This window comes from Ambystoma mexicanum, chromosome 6p, assembly GCF_040938575.1.
Source record: "Ambystoma mexicanum isolate Mex_15411 chromosome 6p, UKY_AmexF1_1, whole genome shotgun sequence".
Lineage (NCBI taxonomy): Eukaryota > Metazoa > Chordata > Amphibia > Caudata > Ambystomatidae > Ambystoma > Ambystoma mexicanum.
Window position 1 is genome coordinate 311,823,949 of NC_090935.1, and position 24,819 is coordinate 311,848,767.

The window sequence follows — 24,819 nt, forward strand, 5'->3', positions numbered from 1 at the left end:
AGTGCTGGCGGTCTCACGAGGAGAGGGGATGAAGCATAAACATCATAAATCTCCCTAACAGTTCCTGAGAGGGATCCCCATGCAAGTGCATTAAGTCTGATACAAATGAACTTGCTGATTACCATGCTCTGGAACGATTGTCAGTCGGGATCGAATGTTCCGGACTGTGCAACATTTGTGTAATGCTACCTCCCAGGTTACGAATATTGGATGTTGAGCGCCAATTCTCCTTTCAATCAGGAAGGTGCATATGCTCAATTGATTTCTTATGTTGGCAGGAGTCGCGAGAAGAATGCCACACAGAACAAAAATGTGACAAAGACAGGATGCTGTGGCGACTTACCAAAACTCATGACTGAGGCTGTGCTTGTGGATATCGGAGTAGAATGATCGAACATCTGTGCTTCCTTCTCCTTAACCAGTGGGAACAGCAGGAAGACTGCCTAAAAGGGAGCAAGCTGATCCAACCTTTTGCCATCTTAACAGTTGCCCTTGATTACTAAGGACCTCAGTACTAGGTGAGCCAATGATAGCTTGCAGAAACATGTGTCCTACCTGTAGATTTGTCTCCCACTCCCCCGAGTAGAGTCACTACTTCACACCCTACTTCACTTCCTAACACAGATAAAGATCTTTGGCAATGCACTATAAAGAGATTGGTGTAAAACTTTAGCAGACTCGTTTCCACACGATGGTGCATGTGCGTCTCAAGATCCGTGCATTAGAAGGACACATACATGGGCCAAGCATAGACTCACTTAACATGATCATTTTGGTGTGCTTATACAAAAGGTTAGACCTACAACTGTGGATCCATTTTCCAAACTAAGAGAGACGCCCTCCATATCAATCCAAGCGCATATGATTTTGGAGGTCGATTCCTGAAATCATAAAATGTGGACATTTGCAGCCGCCCCCGTCATGCATGTGCGCACATGAGGCTAGATGACTTGGAACAAAACATCCTGTAGTAACAAACCGAAGACATTTGTGATATGGTGCTTGCGTATCCCATTTTATTTAAAAGTAAGTAGGAATACAATTGAACTTCACAGGAGAGGGGTTGGCATATCTCCATAGGGTTTACCACCTGTGGATTTTGAAAAGAAATCTTAACAGGAAATATAAATGGTGGCTCCACTCACCCTTATTCGTGTGTAAAAACCTGCTATACCCTGTATTTATCTGAAATACAAAACAGTACTTTCTTTATATATAAATGCCAGGAGTGGGTGCCACATCACCCAGTCTCCGTTACCTGATCCCGATTTAATGTTGTGCCCTGGGCAGCAACCCCCACGATGCACAGATGTGGTGCTTAGCCTCCCTAGGTAGCGCGAGAACAGACACATTCTAGAAAACCATGGGATTAAGAGAAGCAGGTTTACTATTGGCAACTGATACTTGCGCCATGTTTAAAACAGTTGTCCACAGTGCTCCAGGTAGGATTTTGGTGTCTGAGAATTTTACTCCCAGTTTTTAGAATTGGAGAGTAAATCCAATTTCAAGAGAGTAATAATGAGTTTCTTCCTTCGCAAGTGAGTAAAAAAAGTGTCTGACAACTATCCAATTAGTGTGTAAAATTAAAACTGTTTGAAAACATTTGTGGCAAAGCACTTGTCGATGCGTACTACCCTGCTTCATCTTCAATATACCTGGACACCAAACCTCTGTTAATAACTACTACATATGCCAGCTAGTTACATCATAAATCAAGTCCCTCGCTCTACCAGCATCACTTCTCTGCCTCTCGGGGCTACTGTTGCTGCCTAGCAATACCTGCAAGCTCTACCGAATGGAAAAACCATTACGCTTTTCATGGTATTATGAAGATTTTAGGGCTCTTGGGCAGAAAGTCCCAAGCATGAGCCTGCTTAACATTTAGCTTTTCCTAAACCAGCCCTTTTTCCATAGTGAATCCTAATCTACGGTCTCACTAGGGATGCAAATATGTGCCACAGGAGAGGCCTTAGGCCAATTTGGGAAGGGGTTTTAAAGACACCCCATGTTTCCCTGGTTGAGTTCCACATCTAAAATTGCTTTCCTTTGTTATGTTTTCTTTTTTATGAGCGCATCATCATCATCATAGTGGATATGTAGCGCATAGCCTTCTCTTCGTAGTGACAAATTGTGACCCTGTCCAGGTCGCATTTAAATCATGGTCTGGGGGATACAAATGAAAGTGGGCCAAGGAGAACAGCGGGAAAGGTCAGGGAGACGAACATAATTGGACTTCTCACAACATGTGAGGAAATTAAAATAGATGGGTGAGTGATGGTGATTGTTGGGATGAATCTATAGTGTTCACTATTTTTTGCGAACAGAATAAAATGTAATCAAAAATGGGAAGAAAGCATTCATTATTGGTAGCTTTCATGGAAGGCATTACTAGTATGGTGCTAGTATTTTAAGGTAAGGCATGTTGTGGATGGGTGATCACCTTGTGGTGTGCTCAAGAGTTTGTGAGAAGGAGATTGGGAGGTTTACTAACCAAATATTCATATTGGATCCTATCCTGCTACTTTCCAGACAGAGTTCTGATAAAGCTGAGACTGCTGACCGAGATGTCGGTCACAGGAATTGTCTGTGGGAAGAGTAAGTGCTGAAAGATGGGATTGACAAAAAGGATCCCCACCACTCCATCCCGATCCAGACCAGATTGGAGAACAAGTGTTTCCCTTGCTTGTAGTGAATTGGTAAATAAGCCATTGGAATGAAATATGAAAGGTCTAAATTAGAAGTAAAAGTTCTAGGGTAATGCACGGGCTAGCTACTTTAAGGATAAACCCTCTAGGTGGGCAACTTTCCATTGTAAGGCCTGTATGCAGAATCTGTCTGGCACCTTAGGTACAGGCTTTGAGGCCTTTCAATGCCTAGATGTATTCATAAAGGAGCAGGAGAGAACACACTTGTCCTAAAGCTGTCTAGTCCCCAAATGGCTATGGTCAGAGGCGTTGCTAGGGGGGCCGATGGGGCTATAGCCCTGGGTCTTTTCATAGTAGCCCCAGATGGAAGCCCAGGGGCTACAACCAAAAAGCTAGCTAGCCCCAAGTCCCGACAATCCACACATTAGCGTAGCTCCAGATCTTTTTCAGACCTAGCAACACCCCTGGCCTTGGTCCTATAGTCTGGAAAGAAAGTGTGGGCACTCTTGTCTGTGGCTCCAATGGGAACAAGGCCACCTGGAAGTTCTTGATGCATGCTTGGGCTATTGCAGGGATGTTAATGGTCTTGTGGGAGGTTGGATTACTCTTGGCTGAGGCTGTGCTCTTCTGGGCTTTAATCTGCATATTCCAACCTTGTCTCCTCGTCCCAGTCTGGGCTGCACGTACCCCGTTCTGTCATTAGAGGGCATCAGAGTAATCTTAATTTCAAGAAGAGTTTTCGAACCAGCTTTTACCCCTCTTCAAAGCAATCCAGCATTGAATCAACCCTCTGCTTGACCCACCAGTACTGCTCTCTGTTGCAACAGTTTTTCTGAAGTCCTACTAAGGGCTTAGTAAAACCATTCAACTGAGACAGTACAGGACTCCACTCTTAGTATAAGGCTCTACCATCTGAGTGTATGATAGCATAGACTGAGCAGCCAGGCTGATCTTAGGAGGGAGAGGGCTGTAGAATCAGTTCAATGACATTGTAGTACACGTACAATCCAAAGAAACGCTGACACACCATGTATTGTAAAAATAAAGCATTTATTTTTATACAAGAAGACCAAGGCAAGTCTTGGGGAATAAGTACTATCACATTATATACAAACACATACATTCACAACACTATGCTTGCAGGTACACAGCCCAAAGCATATAACCTAATTTGGAACGCCTAACATTTGTTCTAGGGAAGTCAAAACCAATAGTTACTTTTGGATTACTTACAGTAATACAGGGTTATAGATCCTAGCAGTTGTACCGTGACACTCAGGAAGAAATCGCATAGTATTTCAACTGGACAATATACTTTGCTGATCTAGTGAAACACAGATTTTAGGAACACTATCAACCTTTACCTACCTTTTGGATAACACAGTTCTACCAGGGGAGTAAGACCCTTTTTGTGTAATATTCAATTGCAGTTGCTTTTCAGTTCTGACTAATTGAGGCCATAACTTGTTGACTTATGTTTGGATGGCACACAGCTATGCAAGGTAAGTCAAACCAGTATACTTTTGTCAGGAGCTACCAGCAACCTAAAAGGTAAGTATGATAAAGGAAGACTTATTCTGGACAGGCTAACGGTAAATTAGGGGAAGCAAGACCCAATTGGGGACACTTGTAAAATTATCCTAACGGTAATAATAAAGTGAAAAACCAACAGCATTACTTTTGGGAAGAGGGGTACCCAATCCACAGGCGATTACGTTATCCTTCTATCTACTTTCTGCTAGAATGAATGGCGAGAACGTTTCTAAGGAAAGTAAGACTTTGAGAATACTCATTTAAGAAGGTACACAGCTTATTCAAGGTAAGTAAATCCTATATATACTTTTCAGAATGGCAAAACATATCTAAGGTAAGTAATAACTTTTTGTAACTATTCACTCTGAGTTTAAAATAACCTAAGTAGCTCATTTACAAGTAAGAAGTAAACTTTTCAACACTTGTTTTACTTTTCAAGGCAGACCCCTTAAAGTATCCAACCCTTCCCAATTCTAGTACATGAGTTCTCTGAGACAGAAGAGGGACCCCAGTGGTCTAGTAGCCAGCAGTAGACGGGGTGAGATAGGGCTCAGTTGCAAGCAAAGTTCAGAGTTCCAGAGGAAGACTGTTGAAACAAGTAAATATTCTACTTTAGATAAGACACCATAGGAGGCTTCCACAGAGGGCCTGGGTGAACTGAAGGAGAGGCTTCCCAATCACAGAAAACACCCTGAAACTACACAGAAACCACAAGAGACTTAAGGTAAGTAAATGCCCAAGCCAGCACAGTACCTCAGCACAGAAGACTTTGCAGCAGGAAGATTCCAGGATCTGCAGCCAAAAACCCAGACACTGCATTCCTTGTCAGGAGGACCGAAGACAGGACACTGGATGGGCTTTTTCAGCAAGGATAAGCACAGAAGTCTTCAGGCAAGGGTTTCTTCGTGGCGGCTGGATGCGCCACTGTGGATTTGGCACCTTTTCAGGAGCACAGAAGAAGACAGAATATAGCTGGTCGGATTCTCGTTCTTTGCAAGGTCCAGCAAGCTGGTGATGGGGACATTTTGTCCTCGATTCACATCTCTGGAGGTCCAGCAGGATGCCCACAAAGTTTCTGCAAGATTCGGAATCTAGGCGACTGGGCGACTGTGCACCGCACAATGGCTCGAGGTCCCAGGGTATTTGGGTATCGCAGCCCGCAAGGTCGCAGCACAACGTGGATGGCTCAAAATGCAGGTCTTGTTGAGTCTAGTGGTTCTTGCCAGGCTCTAGGTCGGGGTAGCCATTTCCGGAGACCCCAGGTCAAGTGGAAGGAAGGATAACAGCAGGCACTGGTTACACAGCAGGCTTTCTGGTCGCCGGAAATCGCCTCAGCCGCATTTTCTTCATCATCCTCTTAGGTTTTGGTTCCATTGGTCGACTATCTCTTCAGCTTCCGGGATCAGACTTTTATGCAGGAACCCAGCCAATCGAACAACAATGCAACATTCAAACTTGGGGTTGGCAGTCCTTTTAGGACAGTCAGCAGTGCAGTTTGAACTGGATTCTCGCAGTCTGGCTGGAAGGCAAAGGGCTGCAGAATTTTGGACTCTTCCCTTACTTCCTGCCTTCACCAACACTGTAGAGCCTGGGTGGGGAATCCACAGTATTCCTGCCGAAGATCAAGTTAACACAAAGTATTTATCCCGCTCTGGTTATCAGGGGAAGGAACAAGCAAGGACAAGGAACACTGAAATGGCGCAAAAAGAAGACTGGGCCATTTTGGTAAAATCAGCACCCATGTGTGCCTTTACCAGGGCCGTGGAAACAGCCCGCGGTAAAGGTGCACCGAATTAGTTAAAAAGTTTACTGGCACCAGCCATTAAAAGTAAGCTTGTCCCTGTAACATAAATGTTACCGTTAATAGGAGAAACGGGATGCATTGTGGGGATGCATTGTATCTCCCCAGCACTCCACATAAGGTGGGTGTGCTGGTTTCAGCTAATAAAATGTAAACGGAATCCAACGTTAGCCAGAGAAAGTTAAAAGGGGAGCCCCACGGGCAACCCAGCAACAATAGGCAGTCTGTGCTAAAAGTTGTCAAAGAAGCTCAAATTAAAAATGAACTATGGAGAGTCTTAAAAATGACAGCCATAAAAAGAGTAAACCATTATGCGAGGGTGTAAAAAGGTTTCCACTCACTGAGGTATAGGGAAAATAATCCACCAGTACAGCAAAATGTTCTGGGGTTGACACAGGTCAGGAAGATTTATCATTGCTATGAAAATCTTACCTAACACTCTTCATTGTAAAATCCACCACGATCAACACTTCATCAAGAAGATCATTCAGCCCTGCCAATCTGCCTTCAGCCCCAGATGCAGCACGGAAAAGGCTATCGTGAAGGTGATAAACTATGCCCTTTACATACTCAATGATGGCCATCCTTGCCTCCTACTTCTCCTGGACCTTTCTGCAGCCAGTAAACTACCAGACGCACATTGATATTCGCCATCACTGCATGGGGATCAGCGAGATTAACCTGTGGTTCAAATCTTACCTTGCTAACTGCTGCAAAGTTGTTCAAATGGAATCTTCCAGATCATCAACTCTACCCATCACCTGTGGGGTCCCACAAGAATGCATCCCTACCTTCCCCATGATCTTCAACCTTTACCTTTACACTGGTCGGGACTCTCCTGGCTGCACACATCTACATTCACCAATATGCAGATGGCACACAGCCCTACCTCAAGATATCCTTCTTCAAAGACATCCCCAGGCTCGAGGCCTGCCTTACATTTATCTAGTCCTGGATGCTTACCTGAAGTTCAACCCCTCCAAGACTGAGTTCCTACTGATGACCAACAACACCCAACACTTTGACATCCAGACCTGGCTCTCCGCTATAAACCTTGTGGGCTACATACCCCAGCTAACCACTTGCGCCAAGTCCCTAAGGCTCGACATTTTGCTTTTGATATTTTGTCCAAGCCTGTCTCCCCCTCAACCCCCAGACTCACCGACCTGGATGGTGGCAAAGCCTTCCTGGAAGGGCTTCTGTCGACTACAGTGCAACCATGAGTTGTTTTTCATGCTCCAGCACTATTCCTCAAAGGACTCTGCAAATTCGACTGCTTCGCTGCCAACCTTCATCAAACTGCACTTGTTCCAACTGCAAGCATGTATCATCTTCAAATCCTACTTCATCTACAAGGCTGTCGCCCTGAAGTCCCTAGGCTACCTCACTGGGAAACTCTGAATCTCCAGAGACCTACGGTGCACCAGAAGTAACGACGTCCAGACATGAACTCTGCTGCTGCAGCAGGAAGGAAAGAATCGGTACACCGGCCTTCTCTGTGTATGCTCCCCTTACACTCCAGACTCTCCTTGTCTCTTCTTCATTTCAGGAAGGCGCTCAAGACTCTCCTTCAAGGCGCATGGCTCCTCCGTAAAACCCAGACCCACACCCCCTCTAGTCCCTTCATGACCCGAGACTGGGTGATCTGCATCCCCTCCCTCCCGTTTCCTCCCCTGGTTGGTCAGAGGTAAATTGCCCGCCCTACCACATTATTAGATCCCTTCTCCCTAGTATCTCTGCTTCCCCTTCTGTGCCCTTAACCTTATGACTTGTAAAGTGCTTCTTTGCTTGCTAGGTACGTGCTCAATGCATACTCTGAAAATAATTCTTAGCCCTTGCTGGTTTTTTACAAAGCGGAAAGGCAGTGCAAATATGGCATAGCAAAACATGACGACTGGCTCATAACATGCTGCTGTAACAAAATCACTTTTATGTCCTGAAATGTAACTGGGTGGGGGAGGGTTGTGATAAGTAAATGAGAACTTAGATCAAATAAAAAATGATAAACTTGGTTAAAAAAGAAAAATGGCATCCTTAACCAAATAGAAAAGTGGAAGAAATAATTAAAATAAAACACAAATGTGGAAAGACGTGGAAGTCCACCAGGAATGTGTGTGTGAGACACAGACGCTAGATGTACATATGGCAATATAATTCAGAGCACATGAATCCTTAACTCATACAGTGTTGTAAATAGTAAGTTAAGTAAATTGTTTCGAAATCATCAGTGAAAGATAACTTGCAATTATTGGAAAATGTTTGTACCTGGTCTGTTGATATTAGGACAATGATGCTCCTATTTTGTGGCCTATTGAGTCGTCTGGCCTTCTTCATAACCCAACCATTGTGGAAATCAGTGGCTTAGGGGAAAGTGAACCACTTTTTATGCTGTATTACAAACATCCTGAATTGTATGACTGTAATTGGTGTGCGATATGGTGCCAACACATTTACCTTTTTATCTTCTAGAGAAAATGGCGAGATTAAGTTTCTGACAAAAGGAGATAACAATGAAGTTGATGACCGAGGCTTATACAGAGAAGGACAAAACTGGCTTGGGAAAAAGGATGTTGTAGGACGTGCAAGAGGGTATGTCTATTTTTTTTAAATCTCTCTGGAAACTATTTTCTCTACAATATGCAAAACAAAGAACTTTTTTGCCTGTCAGCTTGCATTCAAATATCACAATCTAAAGGCCAGCAATTCAACTTTAGCTTTCAATCCACTGTGTCAGTGTAAGCAACATAACCTCAGTTTCAGGTTTAGGAAACCCGAGCATCCCAATCTGGCTCATTGTATACTAAGACATCATTGCTATTAACAATCGAGAAGCAAATGAAATGCCTCCAGATATTATTTAATTTCTTGAGGTAGCTGTAATCTGTTGGCCATAGGTTACAGCAGAGCAGGGTTCCTGTTTCGGTTTAATTTACTGTCTTTCAGTATCTGTCCGGTAAATGGAGGTTCAGATGTTCAGAGTGAATTCATTATGGATGGAGATTTCCCAACCCAAAAGTAGTCGCCTCAGAATGTTCCCACACAACATGAAGCCCACCCCTGATTGATATTGCCCTAAGGAGGCTTTTCTGGTGGAAACTGTCTTCTTTAATCTGATTTTTCAATTCTATGACCTTTGTTTAAAGTGGTACTAAATCGGTCGGGTGTGCGAGTGTATTGTTTTTCTTCTGGTTTAGTAGCTACCAGACTCCATCCCAGGCCATGGAGGGGCCACTACTTAACAATCTTCCTGGCCCTACAGTCAATCTGCAAGAGAAGGAACATGCTAGGCAACCTGCTTTCATAAGGATGACACACATTACTACAGGATATGACTACTGCTTGAGTTCTTATTTCCTTAGTAACGCACACCACAAGGTTTTTAGGACCTTGTTGGCAAGTATATTACAAAAACACATCTCTCCTATAGCACACAGAATCCCGTTGGCCCCTGTTACCGTAGATTTCACTGAATACCATTTTACCTAAGGAGATTTCACTGAATTTCTTTAACCGAAAATGGTAGGTGAAGTGGTATATGTGTAATGCATAATAGGTGGGGTAAGGTATAAGTTAGGGTAGTGATGGGTGAGGGGGGCATGCAGGGGGTCTCCCCCGCATTATAACAAAGTAAAAAGTTCTTTTAGTTTTTCAGTGAAATGGATTCGGTGAAATCTCCATTGGGTAAAATATTTTCAAAGAAATCATACATCCGTCGGCCCCACCTATACAATACCCCCTATTCTGGCTTCACTCTATCTACCCCTCACTTCTGGCATTCCACTGGAAGTGGGATTAAGGGATACACTCCATGGGCAACTAGCTCCACCTGGTGGCATAAGGCAGACCCAAATCCAGTACATCCCCATACTTCCAGAATCCCCACAGCTGCCACTTTTACCCTCAAGCACATACCTTACTTCCTCAATTTATTACTGGCAACTGCAGTCTGCTCTAACCTTAATTCATTTGTGTCCTTAAGGAGCTAATTATTATTGTCTTGACCTATGTAAGGCCCATTCTTCAGGTACGGTACGGTTTGTCCATACCTTTTCTCCATGCTGGTGTATTTAAATAGTTTCCTCTTAAATAGTTTCGTCTGTGGTGTGGAGTCTGATTTCCTCCTTGCCTGTGGATCTTAGATCTTTTTTCTCAATGGCAGTGTGGTTGGCTGGGGTTGACCCGCGCGTGAACCCCAACAAGCACATCCCTCCTTTTCCCCTGCACAGGCTCCACCTACCTTGGGGGGGAGGGGAGTACACCAGCAGGCAAGTGTATTTCTTCCCTACCTGGCTGCTCCAGATGCAGCAGCCGGGGGCACTGCTCGCCAATCAGTGCTTCACTAGCAAGCTTGTATATCAGCTATGCCACCCGCACTGGGTGTAAGCCACCAAAGCCACCTTGTTGGTACATGCTGTGTTGCACATGTAGCACAGGCCGACGAGGTACTTCTGGATCCTCAAAGCCTACTCCATCTGCCCTTGGGTCTGGCTCAACTGTCCCACAGGCAACTACCATCTACAGCCCAGTCTGCTCCGCTCACACGGCATGGGCATGCATTGTTGCATTTACATGCCTCCAAGCTACCTCATCGTTCCCCTGAAAGCAACAGTCATGCAGCCCGAGCGCTCCCTTCATTCCAGGTTGCACCGCACAAGCAGCTTGGGAAACGGGTGGGGTGGGGGGTGCTCTTCTGGGTATGCCCAACAGGCCAACACGGTTACATGTGATTTAATCGAATTAATGAAAATTCAACACATTTAAATTGTAACGAATTAACAACAACTAAAACCTTTTCGATTTTTGGGGAGTACTTTTTTTTATTTTTTTTTTATTTTTTTTTGTAATACTTCCTCCCCCAAAACCACTTTTCTCCAGCATGGGGTCTGGCATGGATTCACATGCTCATTAATATTCCCTGTTAGGCTGGGAATCCTCGGTAAAAGAAAAAACTTTCACTTACAAACTGTATTTCTCCTCTAAACCAATCAATGTACTCTGAGTCATACTGCCCGCAGCCAATGACTGCCCTCTCCCCAAGCCCCTCCTCTGACAGCCATCTTCAGATTTTTACAGCATGTTCAAGTTTTGGGAGTGCTCGAGTTTTGTTTTGTGAACTATTCTACGGTTTTCACGCTTTTTTTAAAAAAAAGTCCTATTTTTGTCAAAACAGAGTCTGTTTGCTCTTCTCTTCCTCGACCGACAAGCGGAGATCCGTTGTCGGGGCTTTTCAGTGCCCTCATGGGCAAGGATCAGGAGTTTCCAATGAAATTTCCTGAAGGCCATCAGGCCTACTCCTCACCTCATGGCGGACAAGGAGGAGGGAAGTTCCCTTTTGAAGCTCTGCTCCAGTTGCAGACTGCGGAACGTGTTTGTGGAGGACAAACACCTGCAGTGCCTCTGCGGTCTTCACCCGGACCACAAAGAAGGGGATTGCAAGATTTGCCCCTGGTTCTCCAAGAGAACGATGAAGGATCGTCACAGTAGACTGACGGCATGACTAAGCGCCCAGGCCTCTGCCCCGTGCCTGAAGCAGGGTCATGCCTCACCCAGGACCGGCACGTCCAAGCAGCGGGCTTCCAAGTCCTTTGAGGGCGCTCCATCCGTGGGGGCCCAAGACAACGCCAACCACCGCGATTCCGTTTCCGTCGGGGACGCTGCGCAAGTGGGTCCTGCGATGGGCAGGGCGCGGTCAACCTCACCATCTGCCTCCATCTCCAGCCATCGATCAAGCTCCTCCTCAAAAAGAAATTCGACCAAGCTGCGGGAGAAAGCTGTGGGAGAAGCCTGAGAAGCCTAGGATGGAAGAAAAGGCTGCCGACTTGCCCAAGAAGGCTCAGGTGGCGCATGAGAAATAGTCTTCGCCGATTGAGATGGTGGCAGCCACTCTCTCGAAGGCTGTTAGGCAAAGTTTGAATGCCGTACCCTCTGAGACCACTACAAGCAACTATGACTACAGGTGTAAGCAAACCAATCTTTGGTGTAAGTCTCTACTACACAGTTTTGGTAGCATGTTGAGCAGCCCGGCTTATCTCAAGAGGGGAAATGTGAGCAGTAATGATGTTACACAGAAGTCTACAATCAAAACTGTTCAAATTAACTCTTACACTCAAGGTTTCTTTGATAAATATTTATTAATTTATTTATGTCAGTTATAAAACATTCATAAGAAGGAGGCAATTATATACAACACATAAATATACTCCAATACTATTTCAGAATACTTTCAAGAGGAGTAAAAGGTTATTAGAATATTAAAAGGTTACAATTATTCTTAAGCAGTGTAGATATTTTGAGTTCACCAGAAGAGTCAATGCAATTCAATAGGCTAGGCCAAAGTCAATAGGCTAAAGTCTTGGATAGGATAAAGCGGTTCTGGTAGTTCAACGGAAAAGTCTCTGCACAAGTTCTCAGAAGTAGTTTGTAAAAAGAATCATCATATGTTGAGTCATAAGCTGATTAGGCCTGCAAGTTAAGCACTTTCACTGCGAGAGGTAAGTACTCTGTCTGATTTCACAGTACCTTTCATTGAAGAAAAAGATGCAGCTGATGACTTCTGTTTCTGGAAGTTCCTGCAGATCTCGCTATTCCTGTGCCTCAGTCATGGGGACAAGAGGGTGGACGTCGGGGAACTCCTGCAGTTCACGGGGACTGGTCAAAAAAACTTGCAACTGGCAAATTTCAATTCCGGTTGCTGTAAGTAATGCACACAAGCTGGTGTCCCTCTCCCTGGTTATACGATTTCCTGCAGCACTTTTTGGAAAATGAAACCAGCTCCGAGATAGGTATCCAGGTGGCTTACTGTTGAGTTGATTGGTCCCACCAACTCAAAGGGAGACGTCCTTGCAGGGCTTCTCTGTCGAGGTGAACTTAGTGATTAGGACTGCAGCAGGGCTTCACCGGGCAAACCAACAGTCCAGGAGTTGCAGCAGCCGTCCTCTTCAAGCTCGTCTTCGGTTCTTTCATTCCAGTGGTTGACTCTGCCTACCAAGCCAAGAGACTCGCCTTTTATCCAGTTCTCTCGCATTCATTCTAGCCTAGCTGTCACTCACTCAGCAGGGTGGCTGTCCTTGCCGGACAGTCAGGCAGCCAATTTCCATAGAGTGAATTTGGGTCTCTTAGAAGACTAAGCACAGGGAGTTTCGGGCACCTCCCTGACTTCCTGCCCACCCAGACACTCGGGCGCCAGAGGCGGTCTTCACTCCTGAAACCTGCCAAAGGCGAATGAACCAAGACCAAACAAGGTTTGGCGCGCAGAGACAAACTCTGGAAGGATCTTTCCACAAAGAAATGGCGAAAAAAGAAGACCGGGACCTATTTTTGCAGAGGGGGCTCCGACGCCATCTTGAAAAACATGGCTCCCGCGATTTAATGTTACCGGAGCTACGAATAGTTCGCGGTCGGGGAAAAATCAAGCTTGTTGTAAAACCACTGCCACCAGCCATTCTAAGAGGAAAGGGTAGCATTTGACTGCTACATGAGTATCTAGACACAGGGGATACTAAGTAACCCCTCCAGCACTCGATTGTAAGATGGGTGTGCTGGGTCTAGGAATTTAAAAGACTAGTAAAGTCAATTTTACTTTACTTACTCTGGGAAACAGTAGTTTATCCCAGAGAAGGTATTTAAACCTTGGGAAAGCCTGAAAGACTTCCCTGTACCACTGCAATGAGGGTGCTGTGTTATACAAATGAAAAGATGATTCCTATGGAGTTGTTTTAACCTCCATAACCAAGGAAAACAAACAGAATTAAAAAGTTCAAAGTCCCAAAGTTTAGCGAAAGCACTGGAGGGCTCTAAGGTGGGAGGAATTGGCACATTTATGAGAATTCTCCCTAACAAAGGCCAAAGGGGCTGACCCTGTGAAGGGAGCCCCGAATGCGCCCAGGGTGTCCCAACCCCCGAGGTGGGAGGCCTTGGCAGGGGCGGTGGTGAAGACATCGGGGAAAAAAGGATGCCATCGCGGAGCCTGGCTGAGACCCGTTAAGGTGTAAAAAAGGGGGTGAAGAAAAGGGGGTGGTGGCGATGGCCAGGCCAGCCACAGGCTGTACCCCAGGACATGGATATTTCTTCCTCGGACGAGGAGGACCAGGTGTCCGTACACCCGATCCACAAGGATGTACAGGATGACGACTGCGGCGCTGGATCTAGTAGGTCTACCACCCCGATTCTGCCAAGAGATGTATCTCTGGACATCCCTTCGACCCTGCACACGTTGGGGTCGGAAATCCAGAAAAGGATGCTGCAGGCCCAGTATCTGCCTCCTGCGAAAAAGAGGAAGCGCCATCTAACGCTGCTGCATCAAGTGCTTCCAGACTTGCGCCATGTCAGGTCCTTGGTCCTCTTGACTGGCGCATAGCAGCACAAACGCCTACCTCCCCGTCGGGTCTTGGCACCTGGGAAGTTGTTACCGCAGGCCACCACAACCCTCTGGGGAAAGAGGGTTAGGGTCCGTTGAGTGGATAGGTAGGGGTAGTTAAGGGTAACCGGAAAGAGGTTCAGGAAGATTAATTGGATGGGTAGGGGTTCTTTGCTGGTCCAGTCTCACTATAGGCCTACTCTCCCACCTGCGTCGATCTTGACAGCGCTCATTCTGCCGCTGGTCTAACCTGAGTAATAGGTCAATCATTGTGGAACAGGTATCAGGTTGTGGGTCAACTTGAGCAACTAGATCCTTGAGGTCTTCTATCAGGCCTTGATAGAACAGGGCCATCCTTTTGTCTTGGGACCAATCCGTTTCCACGGCTAGTCTGTTAAAGGCTGTCACATAAGATACCAAGTCCTTACTTCCTTGCCTGAGAGTTAGTAACTCTCGGTCCTTGATCAGAGTCGCTGCCCTGCGGTTGAATATTTTACTAAATTCCTCAAGGAGCGTGTCCCAACTATACAGCAAGGCATCGTCCTTGCGGACCAAAGGTGTAGCCCACGAAACCGCATCCCCCTGTGAGATAGGATATGACGAAGGCCGTTCGAGCCTGAGCTGTTCGGAAGACTGCAGCCTTAGTCAAAAAATGTTGACACTGCATAATGAACTGGTTAAAGTTTTGTGGATCCCCATGGTACATTCCTGGGGCTGCAAGGGGCAAAGGTGGCTCGGTAGAAACTTGCACTTGCATTGGCGTGGGTGAAGGTTGTCTGGGCAAGGGTGTGGCTTGGTTCTGGATGGTTAGGGTGTGGACTTGACCTGCAAGGGTCTGGTAATCCTGCCTGGTTGCTGCCAACTCGGCCTTCAATTCCTGGAGAAGGGTGACTACATCCGCCATGGTTGTGCTGCCTGGGCGCCTGAAGAATACTTGGGCTCGCATTTCTGTCAGGTCCTTGGTCCTCTTGTACACAACTGAGACTGTGAATACAGTCTGCGGTAATATATAGCACAATATTTGGTAGAACACGCCTACTACCACCAGCCATGACTGTAGGGTTGTCTATGTGAATAGAATATCACGGGAGCAGAGAGAAAGGGAATACTAGGTATTCATTTAGCACTCCACATTGGTGGTGTGTGCCAATCTCTCAGAGTATAACATTTTATGAGGGATGCAAAGTATCCCTCTATCCTTAAGAACAGTAGTAAGGATAAAGAAAGGATCTCAAAGGAGAACCCAAAGGGTTCCCAATATCACTGCCCATAAGGAGCTGTGTGCTGCCAAAGTTCAACACAGATGCCTTAAAAGCGATATGGAGGAAAGTAGATTACATAGTAAAGGTAAGACTCAGAGAACAGAGTTCCAAAAGACAGAGCACATAAGAATGAATGAGTGGCAAAAGGCTTCACTCATTCAGGATATTAAAAATAAATGTCCAGAAGTCCATCAAAGTGCTGGTGGTCTCACTAGGAGAGGGGGGATGAAGCACAAAAATGATAAATCTCCCTAGCATTGATCACAGTATTTTACTTTCTTCTTTCGGTCTATCTGGGTCTGTGCTTGGTTGGTTTAATTCTCATCTCTCTGACCACACATATTCTGTCTCTTGGGCTGGTCAGTTCTATCTTCTTCTTTATGGTGTACCTCAAGGTTCTGCTCTTGTTCCTAATTTTCCCTCTGTATATACTATTCTTTTGTCTGCTCTTAGTTCCTCATTTAATCTTTCCTATCATTTCTATGCTGATTATTCACAAATCTTTTTCTCCTTTTCTACATTTTCCTCTTCTTTTCATAACACAGTTTTTTCCTGTTTACTCACTGTCAAATCTTGGATGGCATCTTGTTTTCTTCATCTTAACCCCTCCGAAACTGAGTTTCTTTTCGTTCCTTCTTTCTCTCCCTCCTATCCCTTTGGTCTTATTTTCCCTCCATCTTTTCTTTCCTTTTCTTCTTCTACTCAAAACCTTTTTGACCCCCTCTTTCTTTTTCTCTGCATATTTCTAACACTGCTCGCTTGTGCTTGTTTTCATCTTTATAAGGTTCAATGTGCTCATCCTTTTCTTTGTTTCAAGCTACTAAACTTGTGATCTATTCACTTGTTTCTCTCATTTTAACTATTATTCAGCTCTTTGACTAGGTCTCTAGGTCTTCCCAAGTCTCATCTTACCCCTCTACGTTCTGTTTTTAATTCTGCTATTAGTCTTCTCTTTTAGCTGCCTTTTCGTTCTTCTGTTACTCCTTCGCTTTGCTCTGCTTCTTTTTTCTTTTAATCTTTATATTCTCTTTCACTACCTTTTCTTTGTCTATAAAGCTCTTTATGGTCTCGCTCCTTCTGCTCTTTGTTCCCTTGTCTTTTTACTCTCCTCCTCGTTTTGTTGGTTTTCAATCTCTTTTTCTTCTTTCTGTTCTTAAGCCACCCTGTGCTTCTTCTCGATTCCGTTCTTTCTCACTTCTTGCACCTACACACTGGAATGCTCTTCTGCTACCTATTCGGGCCTCCTCTGCTTACTGTATCTTTCCTTCTCAATTAAAAACCCACCTTCTCTGGCATGGGGTCTGGCATGGATGCACATGCTCATGAATATTTCCCGTCGTCCGGCTTGGAATCCTCAGTAAAAGAAAAAATGGTTTGTTTCATTTCTAAACTGTCTTTCTCCTATAAACCAGTCACTGAGCTCTGGGTCATACTGCCCCCAGCCAGTGACTGCCTAAGCCTCTCCTCTGGCAGCCATCTTCAGATTTTTACTGCACGTTCAAGTGTTGGGAGTCCTTGTGCTTCGCTCTTCGTGCTTTTCTGAAAACTCTATTTTGAATGGATTGTGTGCTCCCACGTATTCCTCATCTTTGATATATGTATCATCAGCTTTGGAAAAAATTTTTTCACACCAGATGGCGTGGCGTCGATGTCCCTCGAAGGTTGCCGTAGAGCGTCGATGTCATCGGTAGTACAAATCGCTCAAGCCGCGCCCCTTGGCTTCAGTTCAGTTTTCCCGAAAGCTTTCGCTTCGCGTGTTTGAAAACGGCACTTCAGTGTTTCATCAAGATGTCTTCATCTTCAAATCTTTCTACCCCAAGAACTGGCTTAAAAAAAATGCTAGGATTGCGGGAAGAAGATGTCGATCACTGATCCCCATCGAGTTTGCCTATGGTGTCTGAGTACCGACAATCGGATCGATGAATGGGGTCCTGTCAGGCCATGACGCCTAAAGCTCTCAAGGAACGGCAAGGTAAATTGGTGGTGGGGAGGGCTTCGAAGACTTCTTCGACGAGAATTGGAGACTCCGGGGAGTCTAAGGACTCATCTTGGCGTAAGTCGAAGAAGTCTCGATCGAGGAGTCGGTCAAGAAAATCTTCGTCTTCGAAGAAGAGATGTCCGATCTCCCTCTTCTGACTCCACAGGGGTTATTACTTGTCCAACTAAACATGATTCCCCTAAAAAATGGGAGGCCTTCAGAACATCAATGATGCGCATCTTTGAGAATGCAGCCCGACACTGCCTCAAAGAAGTCGCGTGACGGCCATGCTGCAGTGCATCCCTCGGATGACAGAGGAAGGTCAGAGACTACTAAACGCTCAAAATCCGGCCAGAAATCCTCGAGGGTACCGTCTAGAGAACCTTCTCCGGTACCTAAGGAAAAAGAGCAAGTCGAGCCTATCTGTGCATAAATCGAAGGCAGTGAGACAAAATGGCAGCAGGTTCCAAACCTTCATCGACACCAGTGTCAAAGGTTTTGTCGACACCAGCGTCGAAGGTTCCTTCGCCACCAATCTGAACGCCTTTGTCGAAGGCACCTTGGAGTTTATCGAAGCCAGTGTCCACAATATAGACGACTTTGTCGAGTACAATATCGATTCCTATAGCATCATCGACGCCATTAGTGAAATCTATGCCAAAGCCTTCATGGCCTCAACCCTCAGGTAAGGTTTATACCCATTTACCAAGAAAATACTTTTTAAAGTCTATGGCTTCCATTTATGAAGAGGAACAATTCTCTGAAGAGATTCTTCCCCATTTGGGTTGATGTATGGAACAAAAGACGCTCCTGAGGAGCTAATTGATCCAGAATCAAAAATGTCTGTTCTCTGACTTGTCTCCAATCAGCTAGTGGCATAGGCACTTGCTGCTCTTGCGGGTCCCGCAACGGTCAGGCAGCAATCATCACCCCCATCTGCGTTGATCTCCAGTCACCACTCTGGCTCTTCGTCCAAGAGGAAGTCAGCTAACGCGACAAAGCTGAGAGAGAATATGGAGAAGGCCAAGCAGGGTACAATGTCCGGCCTACCTGCGACGGAGAAGGCCAGAGGAGACAAGGGATCCGACCTGGCCCCAAAGTAGAAGGCCAAACAGGACAAGTTGTCCGACCTGGCCGTGGAGAAGGCCAAGCAAGACAAGGGGTCCAGCCTTTCCATTGAGTTGGTGGTGGAGTCACTCTCGAAGGCCGTAGGGGCGGACCCGGCCCAGGGTAACCCGGCGATGGCCAGGGTGTCTCTTCCTCCCAGGAGGGATGCTTCGAGCAAGTCTGTTGAGAAGACCTGGAGAAGAGGATCCCGGACCTCGGCCCAAGACCGACCCCTCGGGACCTGAAGAAAGGGGGGTGGGGGGGCAAGGGGGTGGTGAAGGCCTACAAGGAACTGACATTTCTTCAGCCTACAAGGCTGAGATCCTTTCCGTCCACACTGACCATGGAGACGATGACGATGAGGGGGACGTCGGGGAATCGCCCCATGGCGTCGATGGAGAGAACGAAGGGAACCAAGGCGAAGAGGGCGCAGGGCCCAGCACGCCTACCCCCCTGGTACCGCCGAAGGATCTTTCACTGGACATCCTTTCGACCGTCCACACGCTGGTGTCGGAGATACAGAGGAGGATGCGACGGCTCCTCCACCCGTGGCATCTGTTCCGGCAGCCTCGTTGACACCGGGGGAGGAGCCGGCCAAGAAGAGGAGGCAGCATCTCACACCTCTATGCCACCCGTCGCCTCCCTCTCCACGAAGGGAGACGGAATCGGATATGGTGACAACAGGCTCGGATGACGGTGCCGGGATGAGGGACCTCCCACCGCCTCTCTTCAGGGCCACCCCTCCGGATGAAGTAGGATCCTTCCATGCAATGACCGCACGAGTGGCAGAGCTGTTCCAGGAAAAGGAAGGTTTCTTACATCAGCGCCGGGAGGCGAAGAGGAAGACCATCCTTTCGGTCCCACTCCTGGACGATGTTTGGGATGAAGGGCGGGCTCTGATGAAGAACCCCTCGACTGCACCAGCAAAGAAAGACCGGCTGGAGAAAAAGTACAGGGGGCCGGACTCCGCACCAAAGTGCTTGCAGTCTCAACCGTCGCCGGACTGGGTGGTCTCGGTGGCTGCCAGGAAGAAATCGTCGGGGTCAGCATCTTCGTCGTCCGCCCCTCCAGACAACAGGGGGAAGAAATTGGATTTTATGGGTAGAAAGGTTATCTACTTGGCGCCAACAGTCAAGGCTGCCAACGCCCTCGCGATCGTGACCAGATACGACTGGGATCTGTGGTTTAAGCTGGCACCGCTCTTGGACTTCCTCCCCGATCAAGCGGGTAGAGGCTTTGGAGATCCTTTAAGAAGGCGAGGTGGCGTCAGACCACGCCATCACGGTGGCCCTGGACATCGCCAGCACAGTGTTTCGCCAGGCCAGGCGGTGTATTTCTCGCCAAGAGTGCACAGACAGTTATTTATCACCAGTACATTGCAGAGCAGAGCCAATACTTTGAATACAGGTAGACAAGAGCAATGACTCACACCCACATGCGCAGTTGGTGCTTTAATATGGCTATTTATTCATAGTTAAACATACATAAAGCAATAAGTGATAACACAGAAATAAATCACAGGAAAAATAATAAGCTAACAAGAATACATCACCATGGGCGTAACTGAATCACTCCTCTTGCCAGAAGCGGCTGGAGGACCCCGGTAACAGCCTGGCTGAGAGCACAACCGCCCACAGGTATTTCGGAACAAGGCACCCCACTTCCGACTGAGGTCTTTGTGCTTTTCCGCCTGACCTTTCCAGAGCCCCGCATTATATGGCCTCCTCAAAAGGAGTGGCAATTTCTCGAACCTTATGGCATTAGCGCTTGCGTATTGATGAGTGACCGTTGGTTGTTGGCTCGGTCGACTGACGGTAACTACAAGGAGCAAAGCGCTTCCCTCTCCTAAAGCACCATGGAAAACAATTCCATAACTCATCTTCAACCTTGGCACAGGCATAACAAATCGTCTTATCTGGTACCAGCCGGCACCTGCGGATTCTGGTCTCTCCGAGCTCCGTGTCCTTGGATGCGCAACGAATAACGTTGAAAACCTGTTTTCAGTGAAATACTGCTAACCAAGCTGAAAATCTGTGTACAAGTGCAGGTTCCACTGAGGCATGGAATTATAATAGCTAATATAATACAAATGCAAGCAAAGGTGTAATGCAGTGTACCCCCAACATCAGGAATCCATGAAAATAACCAATCCCACCAGTCCCAGTACGATCTTGAGACACTTGGGATATTAAGTCGCTCAAACCTCGAATGACTTTCAATGGATTGTGAATGGTCACTCAGATTAAAACAACACATACCTTCAACTGCGTTACAACCCAAGTTATTTTTCAGCAATAGATAATCAACGGCAGCCCTGTTTTGCAAAGCTGCTTTTCTAATAACTTTGCTATCAAGAAGCAACTCTTCTAATGCTTGAGAAGTATCATTAAGTCCTTTTACTACTAGACACGCTAATTTGATTAAAGATTTATAACCTCCAGCAGGTAAACCCCAAACTCCCACTAATGACCGGGCCAATGCCAATGCTAATACCTCAGCCTCTGATAACAAATGCACCTTTGAATCACAATTCGGAGATGGACCCACAGATTGGAAAGTTGACCTTTTGCTTCAATATATTGCTGGGTGTAGAGGAAACATCATCAGCCCTAATCGTGTTAAGGCACACGGACCTCCAGAAATGTTAGCTGGAATGTATGTGTATGAGATATTGCCACATGAGAAAAGCCATCCTGTTGTAAGTTTCACATTATTTAAATGACTGGCAGCTACCACTGTGTGATTGCAGGTCATGGTGTTATTCACATTGGCACATGTGCTTGGAACTCGTGCACACAATCTCTTCTCAAATGCAGTTTGATTTTTCTGTTTGGTTAAATTCAGCTGTTGGCATTTCGCATTGCAGGTCATAAAGTAACACACATTGCCTTGAGTTATATTCTAGGTTATAATTTGTGTCAAGTTTCTCCACTTGCGATCTGTTTCCTGGCAAAACCTGCTGTACTCATAGACTGAAAAGGATTGTCTGACATCGGAATCTTGAACCGCAGAATCATTGTGCATGACGCCGAAAATCTGCCTCAAGATTGGAGCCGGTCTTTGCACTGCTACTAAACAAGTAGTCAGCAAAGCTTCTGCATGATGCACGTCAGTTAGGCAGAAATGGGGGATGTTCACGAGCGTACTGAGCGAGATACGTCCACATGTTCTCAGTTTGGGCAATCATCGGTGCATATCGCCGTCGCCCTAAGGACATCTCTTGCATAGCTGGCATCAATGTTGCTTGCGCTTGCACCTGACGTGTTTTCTGCATTCCACAAATCCATTTCTTCGGTCTGGCTGGCTTGTCGGCATCGGCATTGGGCTGCATTCGGACATCATTGCTCGTCATCAGTTGCCTATGGATCACTGGCACAGATGTGATATTTTGAAGGGATTGTGTCCTCTGACGTATTCCTTATCTTTGATAATACGTTTCCAGCTTGCTGGCCTTGGAAATTTCTTCTGTAGAGGGCGCTGCGCGTCGACGTCCGCCGAGTCGATGTCCCTCGACGGCCACCGTATCGGCGCCGACGTCACCATGCCCATAAATAGCCACGCGCTGCGTCCGTTGCTCAGTTCCATTTTTCCGCGCTTCGTGGGGCCTCGGAACGTCGTTGCTCAGTTCAGTCAGGATAACTCTATATCTACTCGAAATATACCTACTCGTTCTCGATGGCTTCTTCATCGGAACCGACGACGCCGCGATCCGGCTTCAAGAAATGCCGAGACTCCGGTAAAAAAATGTCGATAACGGATCCACACAGGATCTGCTTGTGGTGCTTGGGATCCGAGCACCATTGTTCGGAATGTGAGGACTGCATGTCCATGACGGCGAAAGCCTTGAAGGAGCGCAAGGGGAAGCTCGAGAGAGATAAGTCAAAAACCTCCTCAAAGGTTTCTTCGGCTGAATCGAGGCATTCGTCTCCTTGCCGTCAAACATTCCCATTCTAGATCTCGAATAGCTCCCACCATTCGTCGAGATCAAGACACTCAAAAAGAGACGTCGAAGATCCCCTTCCTCGTCGTCTTCTGTGTCCCCAGAAAGGGTCTCCTGTCCCACAAAAGACAGCTCTCAAGCTGAGTGGGAGGAATTCAGAAAGAAAATGTTAAGCGTCTTCGAGAACGCGGCCTCGACCCCCTCGAAGACAGCTGAGGGTGATAACCCGGGTGAAAAACCCAAAAAATCAAAACGCCGCGAGTCGCAGCACCCGGCGAAACATTCCACCCGAGAGCGCCACGAGCCATTGGGTAAGAAGGCACCATCTTCGATGCCGTCGTCGAGGATTCCTTCGACGCTGTTGTCGAAGATTCCTTCGACGCATGGATCGGCGCCAGCGACGCCGTTGTCAAAGGGTTCCTCGACGCATCGGTCGATCGACTCGACGCCATCGTCGACGCCGATGAAAGAGAAGACCAAGGCTACTCCACAGCCAACGGTGATTCCAAGGGCCTCCGGCACGACACTGAGACCGTCGTCGATGTCCTCGAGTAGGATCCCGATCCTCTTGAGTTCTTCGAGACCCCTTCCAGTTTTTTCGGCGCCTTCGAAGCCTGTCACATCGGTGTCGACGACATTGACGTTTTCTCGCCCAGTAATGACGAGTTTGGCTGGTTTTACACCATTTCAGAGGTCAGAGTACCCTGGCCTATCTTCAATTTATGAAGAGGGGGAAGATTCCGACCAGGAAACATTTGGGTTACAGAGGACCACACTGCCTATTTCAGAGGATTTCACCTCTGAGGAAAGAAGGCTGAAGGACCTACAAGAGTCACTACATGAGGCAAGTGGGCTGGACACTTCCCCAGCAGTGGAATTTGTTAAGCCAGACCCAGGGGAACATGGCGAAACACCCTATAGAACCCTTATGGCAAGAATTATTGAATTTATGGGTTGGTCTGCGCCTTCCCCTGTTTTTCAACAGGATGACCTAACAGACATATTAGACAAAGGTCCACAGGAGGACCCTGTGGTCCCCTTCCATGCAGCCTTACAAAGGAAGATTACATCTAATTGGGAAACTCCTGAAGTTATCCCTGCGGTCAATAAAAGATTGTCAGCCAAGTATAGGGTAGCGGCTGCTGACCCTGAATACTTATCAAAACACCCGAGAGCCTGGTGGTTCAAGCGGCAACTTCATCTAGCAGTAGGACCGCTTACCCTACTGTCCCACAGGATAGGGATGACAAGAGGTACGATTCTATGGCGAAGAAAGTCTTCTCTGCTTGTAGTATGGCGTTGAAGTCCATCAACGCCACCTGTACGCTCGCCAGGTTCAGTCACACACTATAGGAGTGTGCTTCATCAGCGGCTGACTGCATACCCGAAGGAGAGGAAAAGGAATTCTTCCTTAACATTATTAAAGATGGCAAAGATGCCGTGTGCGAATCACTTCAAACGGGCATCGATTCCGCTGACAGTATCAGCAGGGCCATGGCGGCAAGTACAACAATCCGCAGGCATGCGTGGTTGCGAAAGTCTGGCTTTGCTCCAGATGTGCAGGCCAGACTTTTGAATATGCCCTTTGACGGCTCTTCACTATTCGGAAAAAAGGCTGATGACAGTCTGGAAAAGTTACAGACTTCTAAAGCAGCAGCAAAATCTTTAGGAGCTGCTATCTGCCAAACTCCTTTTCGCCCCTCAGGAACCTCTGGGAGAGGAAAGTCCTTTCGCTATTATTCCGCATTCGGGAAAGGCAGAGGACAGCCAGCTCAAAGAGGCCAAAGGAGATCCACCCGAGGTGGACGGGTCAAAAGTACTAAGACCGCAGCAGCAGCAGGTGCCTCTTTACCCTCGGCATCTGCATCAGCTGCCCCCAAACCACTCTGAGGCTGATGTCGGTAGTGGCGGCGAGTCTAAGGAGGGAAGGGATCCACGTCTACCCCTACCTGGACGATTGGCTGATCAGGGCTGTATCTTCGGAACAGGCCCAGGCCCAGGCCCAGCTAGATTATGTCTGCCACTTCCTTCACAAACTGGGCTTCTCCCTCAATTTAAAGAAGTCACAGATGATACCATCACAGAGACTCCAGTTCATTGGAGCGGTCCTGGACACTTCCCTGGGAAAAGCCTCGCCACCAGAGGTTAGGGCTCAAGATATTCTACAGATGGTCACCAAGTTTCAAAATGCCCAACG

The 24,819-nt window shown here is 46.8% G+C and overlaps 1 protein-coding gene across 4 annotated transcripts in view; it reads left to right on the forward strand.

Moving 5' to 3' along the window:
* SEC11C (SEC11 homolog C, signal peptidase complex subunit) overlaps positions 1–24,819 on the forward strand; it is a 249,361-nt gene that overhangs the window by 133,287 nt on the left and 91,255 nt on the right. For all 4 annotated transcript variants that reach the window (XM_069627067.1, XM_069627064.1, XM_069627066.1 and 1 more), the window contains exon 5: positions 8,449–8,568. In XM_069627067.1, the coding sequence (XP_069483168.1) occupies positions 8,449–8,568 (120 nt within the window). The remainder of the gene's footprint in view (positions 1–8,448; positions 8,569–24,819) is intronic.